At 38.4% G+C, this 24,160-nt stretch overlaps 1 protein-coding gene across 1 annotated transcript; it reads right to left on the bottom strand.

Annotated features, from left to right (window-relative positions):
• Positions 1-614: 614 nt before the first annotated feature.
• On the bottom strand, positions 615-22,277 carry LOC140230174 (uncharacterized). Its single transcript, XM_072310359.1, has 4 exons — positions 22,233-22,277; positions 16,123-16,214; positions 14,180-14,255; positions 615-1,135 (listed from the first exon to the last, which is right to left on the bottom strand). Exons 2-4 carry the CDS (start codon positions 16,209-16,211, stop codon positions 1,019-1,021), a joined length of 282 nt encoding a protein of 93 aa, XP_072166460.1. The 5' UTR covers positions 16,212-16,214; positions 22,233-22,277; the 3' UTR covers positions 615-1,018.
• Positions 22,278-24,160: the final 1,883 nt, after the last annotated feature.

Raw genomic sequence — 24,160 nt, 5'->3', positions numbered from 1 at the left:
GATGAATCACACCAGTTTTAAGGTAAAATTTGCCGTCAGCTCTAAAAATGTTCAACATGCTGTGACTACAGACCATACCTTCGGAAAAAGGATGTGGCGCTTTGCCATTAAAACTTTCGCAGACACTAAGGCCGTGAACTTTGTCACAAATTATTATTATTATTCTTTTTTTTTGTGTGTGTGTGTTATACCTCAACTCGTGTGCTGATGTCTACGACTATGATTAATGATTGTGGCACAGTTTCAAATATGTTCTAACGTGTAAAATACTTGGCTGGGATTATAGTAGGGGCTGCATGCAGCCTGATTTAGACACGTATGACATTTGTGCCAGAAATCATGTGTGTACCTTCAAAATTGCATGACACAGCAAGTACGAGAGAAAACACAAACTACTGGGGTAGTGCAACACCTAACTGCGATGCCTCCATCATCTCCGATATTTTGTACGATCGCAGTATCTTGCCAAAAAAAAAAAAAATAATATGGCTCTTTGTGTACATTGAGATAAAATACACAGCTCTTAAACCTCTAATCATTCCCACCTGTACACAGAGAAAACCAATTTCTCTATTATTCTATACATATCACACTACAATTAAACTCGAACCTGTAGTGATACATTTACTATATACACCAACAACACACATCAATGTTCGATTACTCCTTTTTCTCAATTACTGGCTTCCCTCTTCTGCCAGGAGAACATCCCCAAACTAGGAGCTTTCCCTGAATATGAAGAATCAAAAAAACAACAACAACAACTCCTCTCTACTCTTGTCAAACAACAAGAACACACAGAGCCATATCTACCAAGATTACACCTGCTAAAATCTGCTATAATTATAACGAGACAGTCTGAAGCTGTAGGCTTTGTACTGTCACAGAACATAGAGCATACAATTTTCTATGTACACCTGTACACGAGTACCCTCCCCCTTTTTGTTTTTTTTTTCCTCTCCTTCTTCGTCTCACGAACATAGCTACGGGAGGACTTCTCTCCCAAGGTCAAAAAGTTTCAGACAAGAATCGACGAGTAGACGACAACGTCGCTTTTGTTCTGGGGTATGTGCTGCTCCGTGTGCCCCGCCTTGTTGCTCATATCCAGCTCGGCGTACTGGAGCTGGTGATCGTTCTGCGAGAGGAAAAATAAAAACACCAAAGAAAGAAAAAAAAACCAAGATGTTAGTGTTTGATGAGAGAAAGTGAGGGATAGGACTAAGGATGAAAACAAAATGAGTGATACAATATGTGACCGTCCATCACAAAACAAACAAAAAGTTGCATGCACTGATTTTGTGTTAGGACTGAAAATAGGTGAAATGGGTCAACGTAACACAGCCAATTTTGAGTTTTTCATATTTTCTGAAAGAGCAAGTCTTCTATATTTCACTAAAGTTTGGAACCATAAAACAAACAGGAAGTTGTGTTTGTAGCAGTTTTTCTCAAACACTTTTTGGTGGAATAGTGTGATTAGGCATGTCTCATAGAGTCCTCTTTTCATTTCTTAAAAACCCTGTCCATATTCTTCACTTTCAACTCCTATAACTTTGGAAAGAATGATGCTACTGCACTGAAAGTTGGCATTAATCATCTACAGAATGTGTTTATGAAGCATGCTCAATTTCAGCTTAATCTGATAATCCCTTTTGAAATTGTTGTTGCCTTGGTGGTTTACAGCCTGTTTTTTGTCCCATTCATCACACAGCTAGCATGGCCTGGTAAAGATTAAAGGCTTGAATAGACCCTGCACTTCAGGGCCTCTTTTCTCAGTTCACATTTTCCAGAGTATGAGCCTTCTTTCCAATATTAGGATAGTTTGGAGAGTCCATTTAAATTGAGTTCTACATCATTTTAAAGCTTAAAGGCTGCTCTTTCAGGATCTGCTCCTATCTAAAAAATCATGTCTGCGACTTTTTGTTGGTTTGGTGATGCAGGGTCACATATAGGCTTCAGTACATCTTGAAAATGACTAAAACAATACAGTGTACTCCTGCCATAACATAGACATTGGGACAGGCAATTTACTTTCGTTATAAGTTTCATTACATCCGAATAGAGAAGTATAGAAAGATATAGAGACAATAATTTTGGAACCATTTTTACTTCCTTGTAACAAGAATTTCATTATAACAGTGTTCATTCTAACGGGAGTGCACTGTACAAAAAATGACTACAGTACAGAAGATTAGAGTAAAGTGCTAAGTTTCTTTTTTGCTCAAGCATGCCACTATGAAACAAGCATCTTTAAATGCGAACGGTCTTGTGTGGTGTATGGCTGTTAACTACTGCTATGGGACTCAATACCATTTGTTCTAATATACCATGTATCACTCATTACAATGGCAATATACACAAATTGTATATCGTCGCTAGGGTGACAAAACCTTGTATCTCAAATTTTGGTGAAAATGACTTGTTGTTAAATTAATGGTCAGATAGTCAAAGTGATGTCATGTCCAAATCCTAGCTGTCTTACCCCAAAAATGGAAGCCACCATGGCATGCCAAAGGAAAGGCTATCACATTTGGCATCCCTGTAGCGATTTGGCTGCCATTTTGTTTTTTCTGGACATTTTGTAGATACGAGGTCTTGTCGCCCCGCAACAGGAGGGGCTATCACATTTGGTATCACAGTAACAATTTTGGTTGCCATTTCATTTTTCTTTAGCTCTCCTAAACATTTGACATTTTGCAGATACGAGGTCTTGTCGCCCTGGCAAAGATATAAACTTCTTTATGCTAAAAAGAGGACAAAGAGTAACATTGCTTTCATTTGAACACGTAACGATAGACTTTTTATTCATTTATCATTTCTCTCAAATTAGTGTTTTATTACATGCCGGCAATGGCCAAACTGGCAAACCCATACAAGCGAACAGAAAGTTCAGCGGCGGGAGAGAAACTTTCCCTCGCATTGGCGGAGGTTCACCTTGTCTTTGAGATTTATGGGTTTGCAAATCACCAGACGGGAATGCAGTGGGGTGTGCCAAGCTTGCTCGGCGAACTGTGAACAAGGTGCATGCACCATCAAAATTCAAGCCATGCACCTGCATTTCGTACGCAAGAGCGCATTTTCAACTTTGAGAACGACATTGGGTGAACTGGGATGCCAAATGCACAAAGCTGACTCTCTTTAGCTGGAAAGCTCGAGGAAAAGAACCAAGACAGAACACATGCTGCCAAAATGAGGGCACAATGTATATGACATTACTCTACATGTGACTTATTGTTGCGAAACCTACGGAAAGTTGTACCAACAGAATTCTCAAGGGCCTACTCAAACAAGTTTTGCTTTGAGTCAACGACATTAATGGTGTTTTTTTTATTTGTCATTTTCAGTTTTTTAAGCTGCGCTTCCCCTTCATCTACCTATATCTGACATTTGGAAACAAAAGTGAAGTGCTTCATTGAATTCAGCAAAAAGACCCTACAAAATACATACGTATTATAATTTATAAAATCATTGATTCATAATTATCATAATTGTCATCTTCTTTTTCCCAGTTTTGTGAGGATCTATAACTTTTTACAGTCTAATTCTGTTTCACTACATTTTCTGTCCATCGGGCAGCTACATGTAAATATGTGCATAAAAATCCTATAAAAAAAGTCCAACCTTGCAGTGTAACACTGGAACTTGTGAAGTGAAGACAAATAGAATACTGTATATGCCAAATATTTCGCGAGTCTTAATTTTCGCGAATCGGGACTTCCTGACGATTTCGCGAGTGGTTAAATTTGCGATTGTGGAGTCCTGTACTGAACGGAGAAATATGCACATGTACATCACGTTCACATCAGGATCAGAGTCAATATTTTCGTGTGTCTTTAATTTCGTGAATAGCACCTGACTCGCGAAAATTCGCAAAAATATAAACCTCACGAAATATGTGGCGTATACAGTACCATAACTATTGTTGCCATTTTTGTTGTTGTTTGCTTTATCGTTGGGGGGGGGGGGAGCGGAGGGGACACTCGTGGAATGTGCAGCTTCTGACAGTTTACGTACTTGCAAACAAAGAACAGACCTTGATTTCACGAATTTCATGAAAGTGAAGTCAGGGTACATAGCATAAGGAATACTCCTTTCCATGCTAAAAGTTAATCACTCTCATTTTGGACATCTGGCAACACATTTTATCCCATCCCCCTTGGTCCAAAAGTTAAAGACACCTATGATAAGAGCATGTGGACATCGTGAATAAATTTGCTGAAAAGCATGTGGGTTCCCTTTAACCTGTTGAAGACGAGTCCTGAGAATACCCGGGCAAGTGTCTATGGGAAATGTGTGTTATAGCCTAAAATCAGTCTGTCCTAAATGGGTTAGGGGAGCACTACATGGTGGGCTTCACTGGCAACTATTGCACACATTTTTTTCAAGGGGCATGACATCATCATGGTACTACAGAGGTACAGACAGCACACATCTGTTGTAAAAGGTCGTACATCCCTTTTTGAAAGCGTCACATAACTGTGCATGGTTGAAGAATAATGTCTCTTGACATCACATATGAAATCTTATAGTGGCACATCTCAGAGTTTTTAAAAAAGAAATGTGACCCGGTACAACAAAAGAATTGAAAAGTCGGGGGGAGGTCGATTTTCTGAAAATGACATTACATTTATTCCCTTACTCTTCCGCTTTAATTTCAACCCATAAAAATACTCGCTTGTGGAAATATTGATGATTTTATGAGAGCACGTTGAGTGGTCTAGGAAATCAGCGTTTCGAGAAAACCACCGTCAAAGTTTTCCTTCCGAAGCAATCGTGATCAAGGGGAGGCAAGAAAGTTTTCACCTCTTGACAATAGAAGGTAACTACAATCTGTATGCTCCTAGCAACCTCCACGATATTCATTCAAGCTTAGCGCCAGCCGTCTACGCATGACCAATCAGTTACCAGGATGCCATGCATTGATTGACCAAGAAGATCACTCCCTTGTTGCTAGAGGCAGAGTCTGTCTGTGGCGCTAAATCCAAATCTCTGTTTCCAAATTTCTGTTCCGTTGAAAGTCAGAAAATCATGGCTCAGAAAATCACTAATTGTTTGCCTTTCTTTGATCATTTAGCTTCAAAGTTTCAGCAGATGATGGACAAAACATAAGACTACAAAATGTCAAAACAGATTATAGGTGGCTTTGACCAATTTTAGTGATCTGATTTTGATCTGACTCGATTTTCTTGGCTCAGCTGTCAGCGACTTTTGGATCCTGTTGTTGTGGCTGGTCACACATGAAAAAGTATAAACCTCATGTCACTAAGAAATAGCTCCCCTTTTGTACCAAGAAAAATGGTTGGAGTTTCTGGGGCTTTGCATACATAAATTCACTAGAAATCTATACATGTAGTATTACTTCTCCTCCACAACAAAGAAATTTCCAGTTTTATTTTGAAGAAAAGTCTGAATCATCTACCTCTATAACATACCAGCTCATGAAAATAATCTAATTTTCAGGGTTGTGCAAAGGACACACAAATTCTAATTCTCGCTCTGCCTTTGCATATGGGCGCACGCATGCTACAAGGTGTAATAGCTGCTTCCTTCCCTGATTGGTATGGATGTCTTGAAACTACAGAGGAATTGTTATTTAAAGTGGAGATTATCTAATCCCACTAATCCCTGTCTGTGTCACTATGGCCTTTCTGTTGAACTGAGGTAAACTTCTACACCCAGGAGGGCTTGCTGATTTTACACCTAGGTCAAGTTTTGAGGGATCGCCCCAACTGCTGATGAAAAGGCTCGGCGAAGTGAAAGCTCAGTGTCTGGGCACGTGAAAAGTAGGTTTGCCAAGAAGAGAATCCCCTCATTACAATACGCATGATACATTGGAGAGTTGTCGAACGGAGGTACAGCACTGTCACAGCTTCAGATCAGTCATACGGCTGCGGTATGACACAACATTCACTGTTGTAATTGCCTGCTGCCTCCTGATGAACACTTGCCCCGTTTATCATCACACAGAGACTTGAAGTCGTCTTTCCAGATACAGGAAACTTCAATTATTCTTTCACTTTACATTACGCATAAAACTCTTGGAAAGGTCATGCTGAGATTATTCCACTCATTTCTTTTTTCCGCTTTCTAAAACCAATTGCTGTCTTTAAACAAAAGTGGGCAGTAGGCAACCCCGAAACAAAGAAATTATGAAAGAAAGAAAGAAAGAAAGAAAGAAAAAGATGAGCAAATAGCGGCCATCTCAACGAAATGCCATGCACAATTTCCATGATTCCTCAAAGCCATTCTTCATGAAAAACAACAAACAAAACAACAGGAACCTGACAAGAAACAGTGAGAGAGAGGAAGAGAGGGGGAGAAGGAGAGAAAAAAGAAGAAGAAAAGAAAAGAAAAGAAAAAAAAAACAGCTCACATAGTATTGTTGATATCCGCATTGCTGGTCCCACGCTGTAGACTACAGTAATGTAGCACTTTCACACTCCGCCCAACTGCACGCAAATAATTTTGGGAAAATTTACAAAATTTTACCTTCAAAAATAATTTACTAACAAAAAAAAAAAATATATATATATATCTGCAAAAAAAAAAAAAATAAGTTCACTGACATTGAAAAAGTTGACTAAATTAAATTCAACATTGCGTGATGCTCTATGTCTACTGTGCTCACTGCGTATATTAAAAGCAGTAATAATGATAGTAATAGTTGTGGTAATAGACGATATTCAATATAGAACTTTGACCTGATTCCTTGAACGTAACAGAGTGAAAATGAACAAGTGCGCATCATAAAAGCCACATGCATGCAAACACGATTCACAAATAAATCTTGTGGACGAAGAATCAAGGCGGAATGTGTTGCACAAAAATCTGCACTTTTCATGACAATAATAATGTGCACAGTAGTCGACAGCGCACAGACCAGCACGGAGGCAACATGCACACAACTAATTATTGGTGGGGCAAGGGGTCACATGATCAATCACATGATCAGGTCACATGACAAAGGAGCAACCACTGCTCTAGTTACGAGGTAACTTCAGGCCATCATGCATTTAAATAAAGACAGAAAAAGGGATAAACTTGGAGAAAAACTTGATGTCTCTGGTAAACCTTGGGGGTTAGAGTATGAAAAATAAAGGAAATGGGGTGGGGAGGGGTTAGATTCGTGGATGGGGATATTAAAGGGAGAAATCTGTAAAGTTAAAGGTGGGCAAGGCAGAGAAATCTATGGAAAAGGTTTGTGCACACACATACATGTAAAAACAAGAAATGTGTGCTTACTCTAGACAAGAATGATAAAAATTACAGCACTGACCGGACGGGGGAAAAGGCTGCTTTTTAGCGTAATCAACATTTCTCTCGGACCAGACTGATTGTGAAGTACTATAAATGAACCCCATCAAATATCGCTGTTGAATAGTGTGTGGCGAAAAAGAAATGGGGAAGGATTGGGGGGGGGGGGGTTGAAGATGGAAATAAGGTCCCTTTTGGGTTGGTAACATGCAAATGGAGCAGGAGAGATGGAGGTGCCATTGATAGGGTTTCATGAATGGAAGTGGGCGGGGTTCTGTAGAGGGGTGTTGGATGTTGGGAGTGAACAGGACAGGTTCGGGGGGGGGGGGGTGGCGGTGTTGCAGGGACTTTTATAAGCTAGAGGGAGGGGCAAGATTCTCATGGGGATAAAGCATGTTGCAGGATGGGATGAAGATTGGTTCTCTGTTGAGGATGAAGGGGGGGGGGGAGGAGGCTGTAACGGAGGTGGGGCGGTTTCTGGATTGGAACTGGGAGGGGTATTGATGAGGGGCATCAAGTGTAAGATGTCAGGAGATGGGGCTCCTGTGGATTGGGAAAAGGGGTTTAAGGTAGGCAGGATTGTTGTTGGACTGGAACGGGAGGGGTTTCTTGTGACTAAACACAAGTACCTCATGCAAGTTACGCCACCTGATATCCAGCGTTAGTGGCCCCGTGCAGTCTGGGCGTCTGGTTGCATTGAGATGAAAGAGTTTTAGAGTGGAATATGAACAAGATGCCCTTTTTTCTCATTAGTCAACGTGCCTTTTTTATTAATTTTTTTTCTTGTCACTGATCAAGGTACCTTTTTCTCTTGCAGGCACTCCATGGAAAAGTTTAGAAAAGTAAACTTAAAGGAAAATGGTAACAGTTCCAGGCACCATGCATTGTCAAGATGTTTGCCATGAATCAATACTGCACAATCCCATTAAAGTCAGGTCTCAGCACTGCAGCCTTTTCAAACAGCCTCATACTCTCAAATGATGTAGGCAGAGCTACTTACATTTCTACCATTTCTACCAGGAGGTAAAGAAGATGAAGAGATACATGTAAACTTTTTGAGGAGTTGCATTCCAGTAGACTAAAATCCACATTATACATCGAAGATTTTAGGAGTTGTAAAGAATTACTAGAATCACAATGGAGGGCAAGTACAATTTGGAACTGTGTAATATTCTTGATTATCATCATCCATCAGAAACATATGGGGTAATCTGTCAATGACGGAAAAGGCCGTTCTGGAAAGTCCTGCTAATCATGTACCCATTTCATGATTTTGGCAGTATGGGATAAAACAGGTACCACTTTCATCATCCATTAGACTTAAAAAAAAAAAGGAGAATAAAAAGAAGCAGAACCAACAAGGAAAATGATACTGAAATTCCAGGGAACCAAAGTTGTGAAGATAGTATATTGTAAGCTTAGTGTGAAAAAAAGCCTTACACATCAAGTGGTTGTGGAAAACCAAGAATATCACATGAACTCTGAAAGAACTGACCGTGTCCACACACACATTCTTTACAGAAAGAATAATGAATTATACTAAAAAAGTAGGAATAAAAGGAACTTCAGAAGAAGGAAAGGAACCCACACTACTTTAGGTCAGGTAGGAGGTAACTAGAGTACATGCACAATATCAACGCATACCTGTTCTGAGAAGAGGCTAAGAACATGTGAAACTGACAGGGTGGGCAGAAATAATATGATAGAACCTGCATGTACTTTGGTGCAATCACTTTGTGCCCTTGAGAAAGATGGCCCATTGGTTGGCCCATTTGAGACCAATCCCATGAACAATTGAAACTGAGGTCTACAGGTAGTGTGCAATGTGACAAGCTCCTTAGAGAGTCAGTGGGTTAAAGGTATGGAGAGTGTGGACCCATAGATTCTAGGTTCAAAACCCCTACTGAATCCCATCAGCCTACACTGTATGTATGTCATTGAGCATTGCATCCTATCAGCAAATTCTCCTGCTCATTCTGCTTCAATTGAAGACCACTTCAGCGATACCTTAAAACAACAAGCACAACTTCAGCAGAAAGGTTTGTTTCATGGCACTTAGACGGAGTGCCAAATGCTCGCTTAGAAGACCAACAGCTATAATTATAAAGCGGGCAAAGTGGACTGCAAGTGTCGGAAAGCGCTTTGTAGTGCAACTATATATTGGATAGGATGTTACCAAGTTGTCGTGGACAAATCTACAACTTATGAAAAGCTTTTGACATTATGGGTAACCTAGTTCGCTGGTTGATGGCATAAAAGTTGAGGTCATTAAAGTTGTATGGCGCAGGAGTTGTATAGGTATAAGGCAATCATTCTTGTCATGTAAAACTAGACCAGCTCCTGATATCTGAAGGCCTATTTGCATAGAATGTAAGGGTCTGGTCGTACCTGAATGGGGAATGCAAGCATGACAACTATCTATTTCTCTTCCACCACAGATGGGTTGACTCTTCATACCGTTCTACCCCAATGCTCTTGGCCGGTAGTCAACGTGTGTTGTGTGTGCTTGGATATACAATTTGTATGCTTTGTGAGTGTAGGGTGCTTTAAGGGTTGTTTTACAATCAGGGTACGCACTTCTGTCTCACGGGGGTGAAAAAAAAAGTTTTTTCGTATTCCCTGATTTTTTGTCGCTGCATTGTAGGATAGTTAAATTTAAATAATCTAAAAAATTGGAGCTTAAAGTCTTCAACTTTTCTTTTTATTGCATGAAACATGCCAGTGGTGATAAAAATCTAGCCCTCAGACCTCTGATACCATCTTACCACACCCTGACTAGAAATTACAACTTCAGGTGAAGAATTAACACATTTTTTGATAATTGAAGGATGGTGAATATGAAAGCAAGTCATGTTTTTAAGTTTTAAACACTTTTGTTCTTGAAAATTCATGATTTTCATGGAAAAATCCCCAAGGCAGTCACCATGACATTGAAGAATTAATGATCCTAAACTCCACAAATCAGTTATACCAGATTTGTTGTATATCCCCGATAGGCATATCAAGGGTGCTTTTACAGGCAAAGTTTGAATGCCCTGTGGTTAATGGTTGCCGAGATAAGTAGTGTCAAAAAAATCATTCGGAGAGGACATTTCTTTTTCGGAGAGGACATATTTTTTTGACATATAGATAACAACATAACAAATACTTTTAAAATGTTTAGCCCTTAAATGATTGATGAAAATTATGATTGTCAAGTTCAAAAAGAACATTTCCTTTGATACATTTTATCGAAATGTAGAGCAATTTCACATCATGTGATAAACAAGCCATACCAACACCCCCATAAAGGTTGTGACAAAGAAAAAGAAAAGAAAAGAGAAGCGCAACCCATAATTTAGACATGCAGTTGTGCCAGATTGATTGGACTTCACAACACTTTTAAAGAGTTGTTTTACATGTAATCTTTGAATGTCCTTTGATAAGTGGTAGATGAGATATTAGAAGACCAATGTACATTGTGTATACGTGTACATCATTCGGAGAGGACTTTTTTGACACATAAAGATACTGTATGAAAACATGATACTCTTTCCCCTTTTCAATTTATGAAAAGTAGCATTATTTATTCAACAACAAGGACATATTTTCATTTCTTTTTTATGAATTTCAATAAAAATCAAAGAATTGGATGATACTGAGAATCCCTGAAGAATACTTAGATTGGGCTACATAAATTACAAGTCCTGTAAATCCTCAAAGAGGCGAAAGTTTTAAAAAGTTTGTATCTCAGGTAAAGTATAATAATGTTGTGTAGCACCAGAGGTGTTTTTGTATGCAAATCTTAAATGCACTGTGACATAATGTTTACTAAAAACATTTAAAATGTCACTTTGGAGAGTATACCTCTTTTCAAAGAGGACATATTATTGACATTCACAAAAATTGCGCTCAAGATAGATGTATACATAGAGAATGGGTGCAGGTGTGGCTCTTCATTGTTATCTGCAGTTTACAAAGTGTCAGTAAAAAGTGATGCTTATGACTTTCTTGATTATCATATTGCATCACATTACATATTAAACCCTATCGTGGTAAAACGTGTTCACATAGTGTAAATTAACATTGTATGGTGTGTTCCAAGCTGACTTCTCTTATACTTTTTGAAATCCAAACAGTTTTTTACATGAACAAGCAACTTGTAATACTCTTGATATATCAATTATTTGAGATGCCTGCATGAACAAGTAAAAGGGGAAGGCATTTTTGTTTCATTATCTAGGCATTCTTTGTGTGTGCGTGTGTGATAAAAGCATTCTTTATTATGTCTAATTACACATGTAGTAAGTCTTTGAATTAAATCAACATGTATTACAAATAAGAAAAATCAAATAGGCCCAAAATCCAAAATGTTTTGGACCAGTTTCCACAGAATAACATTTTGCTTCTAATATTTATATGGTTGTTAAGGCAGAAGGGCTCCCAATGCACTATGAGGGCAGAATTCTCAATTCAAGTTGTTTGCAATGTGAAATAATGTAACCTATTACAGGAGCTTTTCTTTCAGATTTTATATCGCATGGATCATACCCAGTACATTTTCGTTTTTGGGAGCACACTACATTGTGCTGCAATGCAGAGTATTATGCATTTACACATGTGGAGTTTATGATTCATCTGTTTTGTTGGGGGGATAGGGTAATTAAACCATAACCATAGTAATGTGTTTTCTGTGTGCTTGTGCATAAATCTTGGTGACTGTGTGTTTTCATTCATTTTTCTTGTTTATATTCCATTCATATGGTGAATGTGTCAAAGTAATTGTCCTCTCCGAAATGATTGATTCTGTGAATATAAATGTCTGTACAGCGAACCGAAGGAATCTGGTTATGTTCAGTGTGTGATGAACATCATTAAATATGATATACATATGAAAACAAAGAATGCTGAATGTTCCTTATGATATACATATGAAAACAAAGAATGCTGAATGTTCCTCACTTCTTCTTTTTTTATTTGCAGTTTCATCAATGGGAGTTTAAAATGATATTATAAGTCAAAGGGGCATTTTCATTCAAAAGCATTCATATTATGAAATATGGGGGCAATATGATTGTAAAATGTTTTCAATAAATCATAACTCACTTTTTAGCAATATTTTGTAAGTTTGTTACATTTAATTCTCATTTTCATTCATGTGTAACTACCATTCGGAGAGGACATTTTTTGTTTGACATGAGTTAAATAAATGAAGAAAAGCATATGAATAAGTCTTGATACATGTAAATGATAGACAACTATTAGCACTGATAATAACACAACTAGGATTTAAAACGTACATATTCCTGTGGAGTACTGAACAAATATGTCATTTTTCGGAGAGGACGCTTTTGGACGGAATTGAAACCATCAAAATTCAAATGTGCACTGCCTGAAAATTAAATGAGTGTGGGTTGCACAAATACCCTGTATGTGTAGGGTATGAGTGAGACTCTGCAGAGGGTATGTAATTGTTTGAGTTCTGAAGTCTTCAAAAAAGTTATTAAACTGTTTTCGGAGAGGACATTTTTGGACGGAATATGCATATCAATCATGCTTCAAACCCAAATTTTTAAACTGTGTCGTAGATATCATGACACACACAGTTTTTAATATCCACATTTCATTTGCTCATTCTGATATTCTATTTCTGTGTTATGGTCATCGGTTTCATAGATGTTCATTCTCAAATTTTGAAAAAATCAAATGAGACTGTAAAAACTGCCCAAACTGGCTCATTTTGACATATTTTGAAAATTTTTGTAAGCTTTATCAAAAATTTTTTCGCTGTTTAAGGTTGAGGTAACTAGGCCTAATAACATGCCATACCAGATTTTGTATTAATGTACACTGTTTTTTTGCTGGACGCTGATAATGTCCAAATCTGAAGTGCGTACCCTGATTGTAAAACAACCCTTAACACGCTTTATTCTGTTCTAAAAATCAAATGCTACCGTCACACAAACACTTATTCATTTCAATGATAATTTCTCTCTATATTTATTTTTAATTTTTTTTTTTTAATTTTAAAAAAATGCACTGTGCTTCCTGTGTAATTTTATATCAATGATGCACTTTGGGTTCGACACATGGCTTTTGAATTCTATGTCTCTCAAATACACAACAGAGGCCTTCTAATCTCAGTGGTTTCTCGAGAGGTTTCGTTGCAAATTTGATTCTCCTGCGGATAATCCTCTCTAATTCCAATGTCACTTTCACACTGTCTTGATGCTTGTTCCTCTGGAAAACTTGGGATTGAAATGCGGCAAGAAATATGGCTCCAACACATTGTTGTGACCACTTGAGGTTGTACGGAGAGTTGTGAAGAAATTGTTGATGGCAGAGCGCCACTCGACAGTCTCCAATATTAGAAACATGGCTTCATGTTGTACGCTGGACCGCATTTTCTCTTCTGCTGTTTCTTGACCTATGATATTTCTCCTCAGCGACTGTAATAGTACATTAAACTCAAACATATGGGGGAGGTACATTGGCAACCTATTGCAGCTATTGATACAGATGTGAATATTATTGTTTTTTCTTTAGGCGTGGAACTATCCTGTATCCATGCAAGGTGGCCTAAAAGTCAACAGTTAACCTTTAATATGGTGCTTTGGTCACAGATTGGCATGCAAGCTAGAGAGAGTCTTCTTTGCCAATCGGTACAGATGTCTGGAAAATTATCGTCAGTGAATAGAGTTTACACTATACCCACAAATGTTGCTGTCTACTTCACCCCTTTCGTGTCACCGTAGCCCTGCTATTTGACTGGGGCTCTTTGTTTCACCCGAGTGGGCTGGCTAATCTAAAACAAAGTCATGTTAAGATGGATTCCTGAGCGCTGGTGAGAAACTTTGGCAAGTTAAGCTAAACGTCTGAGCACTTTAAAGGGGTTAAAAGGCACCATCTGACCAGGTATCGACTGACCAGGCACCTAGATAAACCTTACCTGACCCCCACCGCCATAATCAACGTGGTCGGGCTCCCCTGAACCCTGCCTTGGCCCCTTCTCCACCACAGCGTACCTATGTGATAGATGACAGACAAACGGACAGATAGACAGACAGACAGACAGAAAGATGGACAGATAAACAAACAGACAGAAAGATGGACAGACAGAAAGATTGATAGACAACCAGACAGATGGATAGACAAACAAACAGACAGAAAAGAAGCACAGACATATGGAAACAAACAGACAGATGGCATAGCGGATAGACAGAAAGATTGAAAATGGACAGACAGATAGAAGAACGAACAAGCAGACAGCCAGGCAAGGAGGAAAGGCAAAAACACACATACACACCGTCAATACAGGGATGTGCGTAATTGAAAGGGGAGTGGGAGGTAGGGAGGAGGGAAACGGGAAAACGGACGGACAGAAATCAAAAGGACGGCAAGGAAGGGAAAGGAAAGATGGATAGGACAGAAACCAGGTGGAAATAAAAAAACAATAGCACAGAGTGAGGTCAAAGGTAAACGCCCGTGCCAAAAGTGACCACACAAATTTACACTTGCAGTCAAAACGGTATTCGGATATATCAAAAATCATTCATGTGCAATCAATAATAAAGATTAAATGAAAAAAACAAAAAAACCACAACAACAAAGAGAAGCCTGCTATTAAAGCTTTGAAATGCACAAGGAAGACTGTTTCATGGGGAATAACATGCTTCAAAAAACAGCAAAAGACAAGAAAAGCGAAGCAACCCCTTGTCTAAAGGCTAACTTCATGGTGTATACATATGATTGCATAATTACACAGTCCACATTGTCTAACATTCATTTTCTTACTGACATGATCTACTCTCTGTCCCAACCTTGTTTCTATCATACAAAAGGGGAAAAAGCAAACAAATGATTTAAATAAGCAAATAAAAAATAATAATACAAAAAAATCATCTGGCAATTCTAATGCCAAAGTTGATCATGTCAAGGGCAAAACATTAAAAAATAGCACACATTTAATTGTACAAAATAGGGTGCCAAAATGGTTACAGTCTTTTTATGCAAACAGTATTTACAAAACATGCGGTAGCAAACCAGAATATAGATTATATAAATGTGTACTTCAAATCGACAACAAGGACTTATAAAAAATACTTACTTTCAAAACCAGTCCATGAAGAAAGTTTGTTAGCTACTCGATAAAAGCTTACATAATAAACTTGGCTCCTATTTGAAATGGCAACTTCTATTCAGTTGATATACATATACGTATACATGTATCATGTGGAAACTTGGATTTTACTGTTAACACTGCAAGGAGATATTTAGGGGTGTCTGATGACACAATAAAGCCTACTATTGTAGGTTCAAATGGTAAAATGCATTAAAAAAAAATCCTTTATACCAATCATACAACAAAATGGAGAGTCCTTTATAAGTGGCAACTCCATGCATTTCAAGGTACGTACTGTATATTATTACAACAATTTTCTCATCATTGTTCATACCTTATTGGCAAATCTCCATCAGAAGTTAATTTCCTTCATTCGCAATCAAAAACTTAATTCGGAGGTGAAATCAAACCTTGATTGTGAACCAAGGAAATGTGCTTCTGACATTACTAGAACTGCTTTTACTTTATATTTCATTATTATCAGGTTGATTCTGCTTGTGATATCATGAATCTGTGTGAAGCTCGACCATGCTTGGAGTTGCCAATTTAAGAGATTTGTAGAGATTGATCATGAGACTTCACGGATGGTTTTGATGCGATTTTCTTTTAATCTGTTAAGCATCTATCTATCTATCTATTTATCTATTTATTATTTATGTATTTGTCTGTTTATTTAATTATCATCATTACCATTATTATTGTTATTATTATCATCATCATCACCATCATCATTTGGGGGCCTCTGGGAGAAGGCCTGCGATGGCACTTACTCGTCCCCAGAGGGGTTATTTGTAGTGTGCTTGACTGGGCCTGTGGATGCCCGGGGGGCGGCTACGGGTTGCGTCGTCTGCAACTGCATCTTCTGCGGCTGAAAGAAAGGGCACACAGGGTCACTGAAAGAGGTCTTGGAACAGGAAATTGCACACTTGTACACGCTATCTTTGAAATTATTTGTGCGAAAAACAGCACTGACAGAATTTGTACTAACGAATCACCTTGAGCTGTCCATAATCCGCTCCCATGCATCTGTACATGAATATACATGAATTCATTGGCATGGAAATGGGGTCATCCCACGAGACCCCCACGAGTTCGACATTGAAAACAGGTCCATTAGTCATACAGCTCACGAGTCATACAGCCCATGAGTTCAACACTAGGCAAAATAAAGCCCATGAGTTCAATACTAGGTAAAAACAGCCCACGAGTTCAACAGAAACAACATGGGGCTTAATGTGTGGATCTTGTGGGCCTTGTTAGCTTAGTGTCGAACTCATGGGCTATATCACTTGTGAACTGTACGACTCATGGGCTGTAAGACTTGTGAGCTGTATGACTCATGGGTGTCGGTCTCGTGACGTGCACCCATGGAAACTGCACACCCTGGAAATTCATGCATTGTATTTACAAAAAACGTTTGTCTCTGGGTGCGTTCGAGCGCTCTCCTAAAGCGAACTGTACCGTACCGTACCGTACCGCCAGAGGAGCGCTCGAACGCTCCTTAAGTGTACCGTACCGTACTGTACCGAGCCAAAAGTTGACCACTTCCCGATGTGCTCCAAAAGCGTACCAAAAGCGTACCAAAAGTTTGTTGCAAAGCATGCGCGTATCATGCACATTATGTCACTAGGCAAAGACATCATTCTCTTTGTTTGGGACAGCTGTAAGTAGTTCAAGCGCCAGGTGGATGACATTCTTGCTACAAAAATGTGTGACCTTTTCTAAAAATAACTCGTGAGGTACGCTTTCTCAACAGAGCGCTCGAACACTTCAAATCAGGCACAGTTCAGTACGGTACGCTCTGGTTCAGTTCGCTTTGGTTCGCTTTAGAGCGCTCGACGCACCCACTGTCCATATCGCATCAACATAGACAAACATATTCTGGAATGTTGCATCATTATGAATACATGCCCTCAGATGCATAGAATAGCAGTCAAACCATATTTCTAAATGTGTTTGTACAGCTGTATACAAAAAGCCATACTCTGAGGGAGGTAAGAAGGAGGTAAAATAAGAAAATCAAACCAACGTACATCGTATTAGAAAGTATCACTGACATATTAAAGGTACTAGCCCACATTTGTAAACCTGCAGCAATTGGTCTCATAGTTAGCATGGAGTTTGGGTATGATTGCAGTAACACCTGTGCAAAATTTCCTTCCAATCAGTCCATTACTTTCATAAAAATAAATGAAAATGCACCGTATGCATGCGTATAAAAACGCTCGCTAGCTCCGGTCCACGCACGTACTACATGCATGCGATACATGTGTAAGTTAATGTGCGTAGCTAGCCCGCGCTCGTAATTTGATTTTGGGTCGGGTTGACTCGGTTTGAAAATTGATTTTAAAACGATGATTTTCTCTCTTTTATCGAATGGTATAGACAAAGAGCAACAGGTGAGGTATGTTACTGTTATAACTTGTACTTGAAGTCATATTGGAACTGTTTTATGCAGTTTTGATTTTTGTGGGTTTGCAAATGTGGGCTAGTACCTTTAAACCCACTATGATTTGATGAAATTGGATTCTTCGGGTATGTCATCAAAGCATTTTCAGCTTTTTGGATGAAAGAAGCTTTCACTTTTTTTTTTTTTTTTTTTTAGTGACAAATTGAAAAGTGGCAGCATGTGGTTTAAAGAAAAAAAAAAAAACTTATGGAGGTAAAAATATGGCGTTCGACAGAATTTATATGAATGAAAACATCTATGTAAAAATGTATGCACATGTTGTACAATTAAACATACAATAATGTATGAATGGTGCATTGTGTGAAACAAAATTGCCACTGATCCACGAAGAGGTATGTTCTTTTTTTTTTTCTTTTTTAAAGTGATACACACTTTGTTTTAAAAAATCCTTGGCAATACAACAGAATTAAAGCAGGGGTAGTTCAACCGAGTACGCAGCTGAAATCTGTGCCATGTTGAAAGCAGACTTAGCATGTGCCTGGGACTGAAAGGAGACTGACCGCATTTATAAAACATATAATGACCAATATTGGCAAAGGGCAAAGACTATCAAAATGAGAAGATATTCTGTGCATATTTTTTTCTCAAAAAACCCCCAAACAAACCAGAATTCCATCTCTACATCCCTCCCTCTACTTTGTTGATTGGAATGATGTTGAAGTGGTTTCTTTGCTAATCATAACAGATTTCTAGCAATAAACTGTCCATAATTAGAGACTACGCAATCCCCTTGAACATACAAAGTTTGTACCTGCCAACATTTCAAGATGAAATATCTTACTCGTGGATTGCAAAAATCTTATTTTATATGTAAACTGAAGTTAAAAATCTTACTTTCGGTCAAATCTTCAGAAAATACACATGAAAGGTATATCTAAACATTTTAAAAAAATCTGATTTCTCTGACAGAAAATCTGATTTTGCTATTTTTAACACAAAAAATCTTACTGAATCTGATAAAATCTTACTAGTTGGCAAGTATGCCTTGAATCTCTTTTGTGTTGCCATGTCCTTCCTGTTGGACTGAGGTACATTGTTATGCTTGAGTAGGCTTGCTAATCTACAACTAGGTCAAGTTTAGATGGATCAGTGAATGCTGATGAGAGATCTTGAAAAATCAGGCTAGGCGCAAGAAGGTTTTAGTGAGCATGCTGCCAAACATCTGTGAAACGCAATCAAAACTATGCGCGCAGGTGGAAACAATGAGGAGGGCGACTCCATGAAATGCATGCTCCGCACTCTGCAAAGGACATTGACAACAGATAATCTCATGCACAGACTTCTCTAAAAAAAAATTATTGAGTAAAAATGTTCACTCTTGAAGGAGTGAATAAGAGAAAAGAGTGAGCTTAGAGAGAAATTGGAGTGAATTTTAAGTGAAAATGTTCATTTTCAGTAATTGTGGAGTGACCTCAAGGATCACTCCAAAATCTTGGAGTGATCCCTGAGGTCACTACAAAATTGTGAAACTAAAACCTTTCACTAAAAATCCACTCCAATTTCACTCTAAACTCAATCTTTTCTGTTTAATTCACTCTTTCAAGAGTGAACATTTTCACTCAACTTTTTTTTAGAGAGATTGACTGGCATAGATTGAGATAGAACATGTCACATGCTGGTTAAAGATGCATCTAGTGTGATATTATGTGCATTGTTCAGAAAAGGATGCAGTCTATGACCCTGTTTGCAGTGCAGGGCTGGGCCGAGCTCGGGCCGATCTGCTGCCGCCGAGCCCGGCCTCAATTGCAGTACTTGGCCCTGCAATTTTATCCGTTTACAGTGAAGGGCTCGTCCCGGGCTTGTAATTCAAACCTTTCAATATTTTGTCGTAGTGGCGCTCTGCTTGTAAACAAAACGACTATTGTTGGGAGCGCCGGTCACAATTGTACACTGCTTTTGGCCCAGTTTGCGTTTAGTGAGAAAAGGCCGGGCTTGGCCGCTGCCGAGACTACCTCCAGAGCTTGGCCAAATGCGCGACCGATTTTGGTACCGCATTTGGCCCTTTCACTCACTGTAAACAGGGTTTTAGACATTAACTCTTTCTCAATTCATGATGCTGCTGGCATCTGGAAATGCTCAAATATGCAGTCATGAAAATGGCAGACTGTAAAATGCAAATGACCAAAAATGTAACATTTGAAGAGCAAATATGCTACACAAGGGAAAGGACAAAAACTCCAGGAATGTAAAAAAAGAATTTGGTCATCAATGATTAGTCCAGAAATGGTATTAAATGGGTATGAGGAAAAAGGGAAAATCCCATTTTGTCTAGTAAAGTGCAATGAGTTTGGAGTTCCTTCCTGTTAAGTTAATATCAAACCATTTTTGCTTCGTTGTCACAGACTTAGAATAGAAGGATCTTGCATTTTCTTTTTGTTCATATAAATAGTAAACTCCTGTTAACAGGTTATAACAAAATTCTCATTACAACAAAGTAAAAATTCATATGTCCCAAAATCATCTATTTATCTTTATACACTTTACTGTTCAGCTATAACAAAATTTCAATAAGACAAAATTTGATTTATAACAAAATAGAACTGCTGGTCCGGAGGACTTTGTTATAACAAGTGCCATCTGCAGTTTCTTCCTTTCCTTCACAAGACTCTTCTATAATGCAGGAAGTACCAAATTATTAGACAGACATGGTAAACTATAGACATCTTGAAGTTGATGTAGTTAAAGTACAGATGATGACAGCATTTTTTTTTTCCCAGCATGGATTTATGTTAGGCAGTATGAATGTATCTGTTAGGTATGACCCCTGTAGAAATGGGGACATGAGAAAAATTTTTGGTATATCACAATCAATTAATGCTTGTATCTTTCAAACCTTTGAACATTTTGACAAGGGGAAATATGTGACTGAACTATAGGAATTGTGGCAGTCAACGGTGTAGAGTAATGAAAAACAAATGAAACTTATGTGATTTTCTTTAAAAATGTCTATTGACATTTTTTCTTTCTTCAATATTCTCTTTTTCGGGGGGACGGGGACAGGTTTCAATCTTTTGCCTCACCGTTTTGTTTATTTCATCTTTCTATTTTTCTTCTTTGCTTGTAAACACGTCATTACACTGTCTGAATAGGATGGCAACAAATCTCCCATATACTTGTAGGAGGCATATTTATGCTTGTTAGTAAAACTTGTCAAAAATGATCCGTCAATGATTTATGCAAAGGCCCTTGTTATGCGTATAAGTGCTTTCCTTTTCTTCTTTTCAAACCATGAAGTGGTATTTTCCATTCTTTTGTTTTCTTCCAAGACAACTGATTGTTTGAGGACACGAATCTCTGGATGGAGGCATACATTTGTATAACACACACAGAATATTCTCTGGTGCATAAAACCCCTGCTCGTAAAATGACATGATTTTGGAGTTTACACATTGACTCGACTACAGAGAGTAATGTCCACTGTGATATTTCATGAGTAACACGCATATTGAAGCATGAGGCATGTTGGCATTGGCAATGCTGACTGAGCGGGAATCCACACGAAATCATGGCGGGAAAAAGGGAACACTCGCAGTGAATGCTTTTACTATATACCTTGGCAGTTACTACTTCATTGAGTGGCGAATCCTGCTGTGGGTTTAGATAACACTGCTGCTATGAATGCATGAAGTCCTTGAAAAACTTCCATCCCTACATTTCTACAAGTCTTCAGACCTTTTTTTTTTTTTTTCTTCTTTTTTGGTCCTTAATACATTTTGGGAAATTAAAGTTCTTGCTACTCTTAATTTGGCATTTTTCATTTCATTTCTTTCTAATTTCTTTCAGATTTTATGCTAATTTAATAAATTCAATAATGTTCCAACTATTTTCTTTTTCCTCCAATGTACCATCCACAGTAATTTCAAAAGTTGCCAATTTAAAAATAACAGCATGAAATCATCTGGAGGGAAATATCACTAGGACTTAACAGGTTTAAATGGTTATCTGTGGGAAGGACAGAGATTAGACCGAAGCCAATAGGTACCCTGATCAAAGAATACCATTTCATGCCTCTAGATCAGCGTCATCAGTTTATGAAAATCATAATTACATGCCATATTGACGGTCTTATTTACCAAGGGTAGCCTCTTCAATGTTGACACTGCTCTACCAGAGGGCCCTGCAGTTAACTTTGTAATATTGCCCTAGCATTGCCAGGTACCCATTTATACACCTGGGTTGAGAGGGACATATTTGGTAAAAAAAGATCTTGTCTGAAGAGGTTGTAGGCGCTCGATGGGATCCGAACTTGGGACCACTGATTTGAAAGTCTCGAGTCTTATCCATCATACAACCGTGCCCCCCTTCCATAGTTTCATCATATCCAGAAAAAAAAGACAGAAATATAGAAATAAAAGATAAATACGTTATCACAGATATTCAAGATGAGAAAAGATAATGGACTTTTCTTACCTCCGACTCCTTTCCATTTGAGACTTTTGCTGTAGAGTGTACTGTACTGCTGGGGATAAACAAGATAAAGACAAAATTCACATGAAGATTACACCAGGATGACAAATATTCGCAATTGAGACTATATATATTGTTTCATATAAACATACTCTAAATTTGAGGGGCAACTGTATGCCACATACAAATATCGATTATAACAAAGATGGACCTCTTGAGAATTCTTCAAGGACAAGGTTTTCATAGAAATAATTGAAATGCACAGTTCCTGGATACAGAAAGAACATGAAACTATTCTCACAAATGAGATTCAAATTTAAGTAGATGCGCCTGTGCTGATTAATAATTTAGGGCCTCTAGAGAATAGCAGTCTATATGGGGCTACCGTCGGTAAAGGTTATACATTCAGGGTCATCCCTTGCTTCATATATTTTATACTTGAGTGAGATATTGTATGATGGGGGAAACTATACATTACTATTTCACAAATAAACAGAGGTAATAAACTGATAAATGAACAAATAAATGGATAAATGAATAAATAACTGGCCTGACAATTTATTTCAATTATGTCTTCAAGTACTGCGACGATCGTGCCACCCTTTTCCTGGTAATGTCTAAAATGTCTTGGTTGATTTTTTTTTTCTTCCACTTGCGAATATGCATATTAATGTGGACAAAATGTCTGATGCTGGTTACATTGAGTAATTCATTCGTTAGGTCAAAGGTCAATAGATTATGCTACAACTTCGTACCTCTAGATCGTGGCTACTTAAAACTGTTTGGGATTGGCTAACCTACTCTTTCGTCGGCCTCACTCACAGAAAATGCCCTGTAGACCTCATTCAGCATGCATTTCATCGAGTCAGCGCACCAAAAGTGCATCGTTACCGATGAGAGGAAGTTCACCTTCCGTAGGTGTGATTTGATACTATTCTTTCACTGATAAGACTTTAATACTGTCAAATTGGCCATTATAGTGAAACAGTGCTGCCATTGCTCATGTTGGCTTTTTGATTACGAGGAGTTAGTCGTCGCGTGAGGCTCTTTTTCTGTTGTGCATCGTCAAATTTTCTGGGCGGCTCTCTTTCGAGAGAGTGGGGTGCAGTAGTGCGCTCATGCCGTGCACTTTGACACAGCTTCAATAAAAAACTGACAAATCGTCTCAAGAAAAGACTTTTTTGAAATGGCTTTAATACTCTTCAATCCTGATTCCTACATTTTCGAGGGGATTATTACCTTGACCAAGTGACAAAAAAGAGGCTTAGGTCTGAGGGCAGGGTCTTACAGATGCATGTAGGAGGGAAGGGAGAGGGGCATATACTATTTCTTACCCCTTTCTGTGTCAGGGACTTTAGAATGTGTGTTCAAAGCTATGGCATTCCCTGTGTCAACAGGCATTCAAAACATGTAAAGGGTTGGGTAAAACAAAAACTCAGACTGATGCCTAGAAGTAGGTAGATCTTCCCAATACCACATTCCTACAGTTAATGCAATTTAGACTTGCTGCACAAAATATAGTAATTATCAACGAAGGGTCACATGAGTTTATACCTTGTCTGAAGGCAAGATCTGATTGGCAAAATAATCAAAGCTTATCTTCAAACTTTGCTTTTTGTCTTCCCTATTGTCTAAAGAGGCTGAACACTGACAATTTGGCTGGTTAGCTTCAAATTCTTTATATTAAGCGAGTCTGCAGAGTAAAGACTAATCAGTTCCTTTGACAGCTATCGTATTACACTCGCATAGTAGGGACATATTGTATGCCAAAGTTCATGTACAATGTATGATCATTTGTATACACACTTGTCGAGCTTTGGGCATGCATGTACACACCCAGCATGACAAAGTGGAATGAAACGTATAAAATGAAGTTCCACCCTGCATTCAGTATCTGAGTGAAGATAACCTTTGAATTGAGGAACACCATG

The sequence above is a fragment of the Diadema setosum genome, chromosome 6, assembly GCF_964275005.1.
Source record: "Diadema setosum chromosome 6, eeDiaSeto1, whole genome shotgun sequence".
NCBI classification, from domain to species: domain Eukaryota; kingdom Metazoa; phylum Echinodermata; class Echinoidea; order Diadematoida; family Diadematidae; genus Diadema; species Diadema setosum.
The sequence above is the reverse complement of the archived record's forward strand: the minus strand, read 5'-3'. Positions and strand labels throughout refer to the sequence as shown.

What these genes read in the sequence shown, in the direction of transcription:
- LOC140230174 (XM_072310359.1), bottom strand. Translation starts at nt 16,211, where the DNA reads ATGCAGTTGCAGACGACGCAACCCGTAGCCGCCCCCCGGGCATCCACA. An exon ending in AATAACCCCTCTGGGGACGA is followed by an intron (nt 14,256 to 16,122) that starts GTAAGTGCCATC and finishes TCTATCACATAG; the next exon opens with GTACGCTGTGGTGGAGAAGG. An exon ending in ATTATGGCGGTGGGGGTCAG is followed by an intron (nt 1,136 to 14,179) that starts GTAAGGTTTATC and finishes TTCCTCTCGCAG; the next exon opens with AACGATCACCAGCTCCAGTA.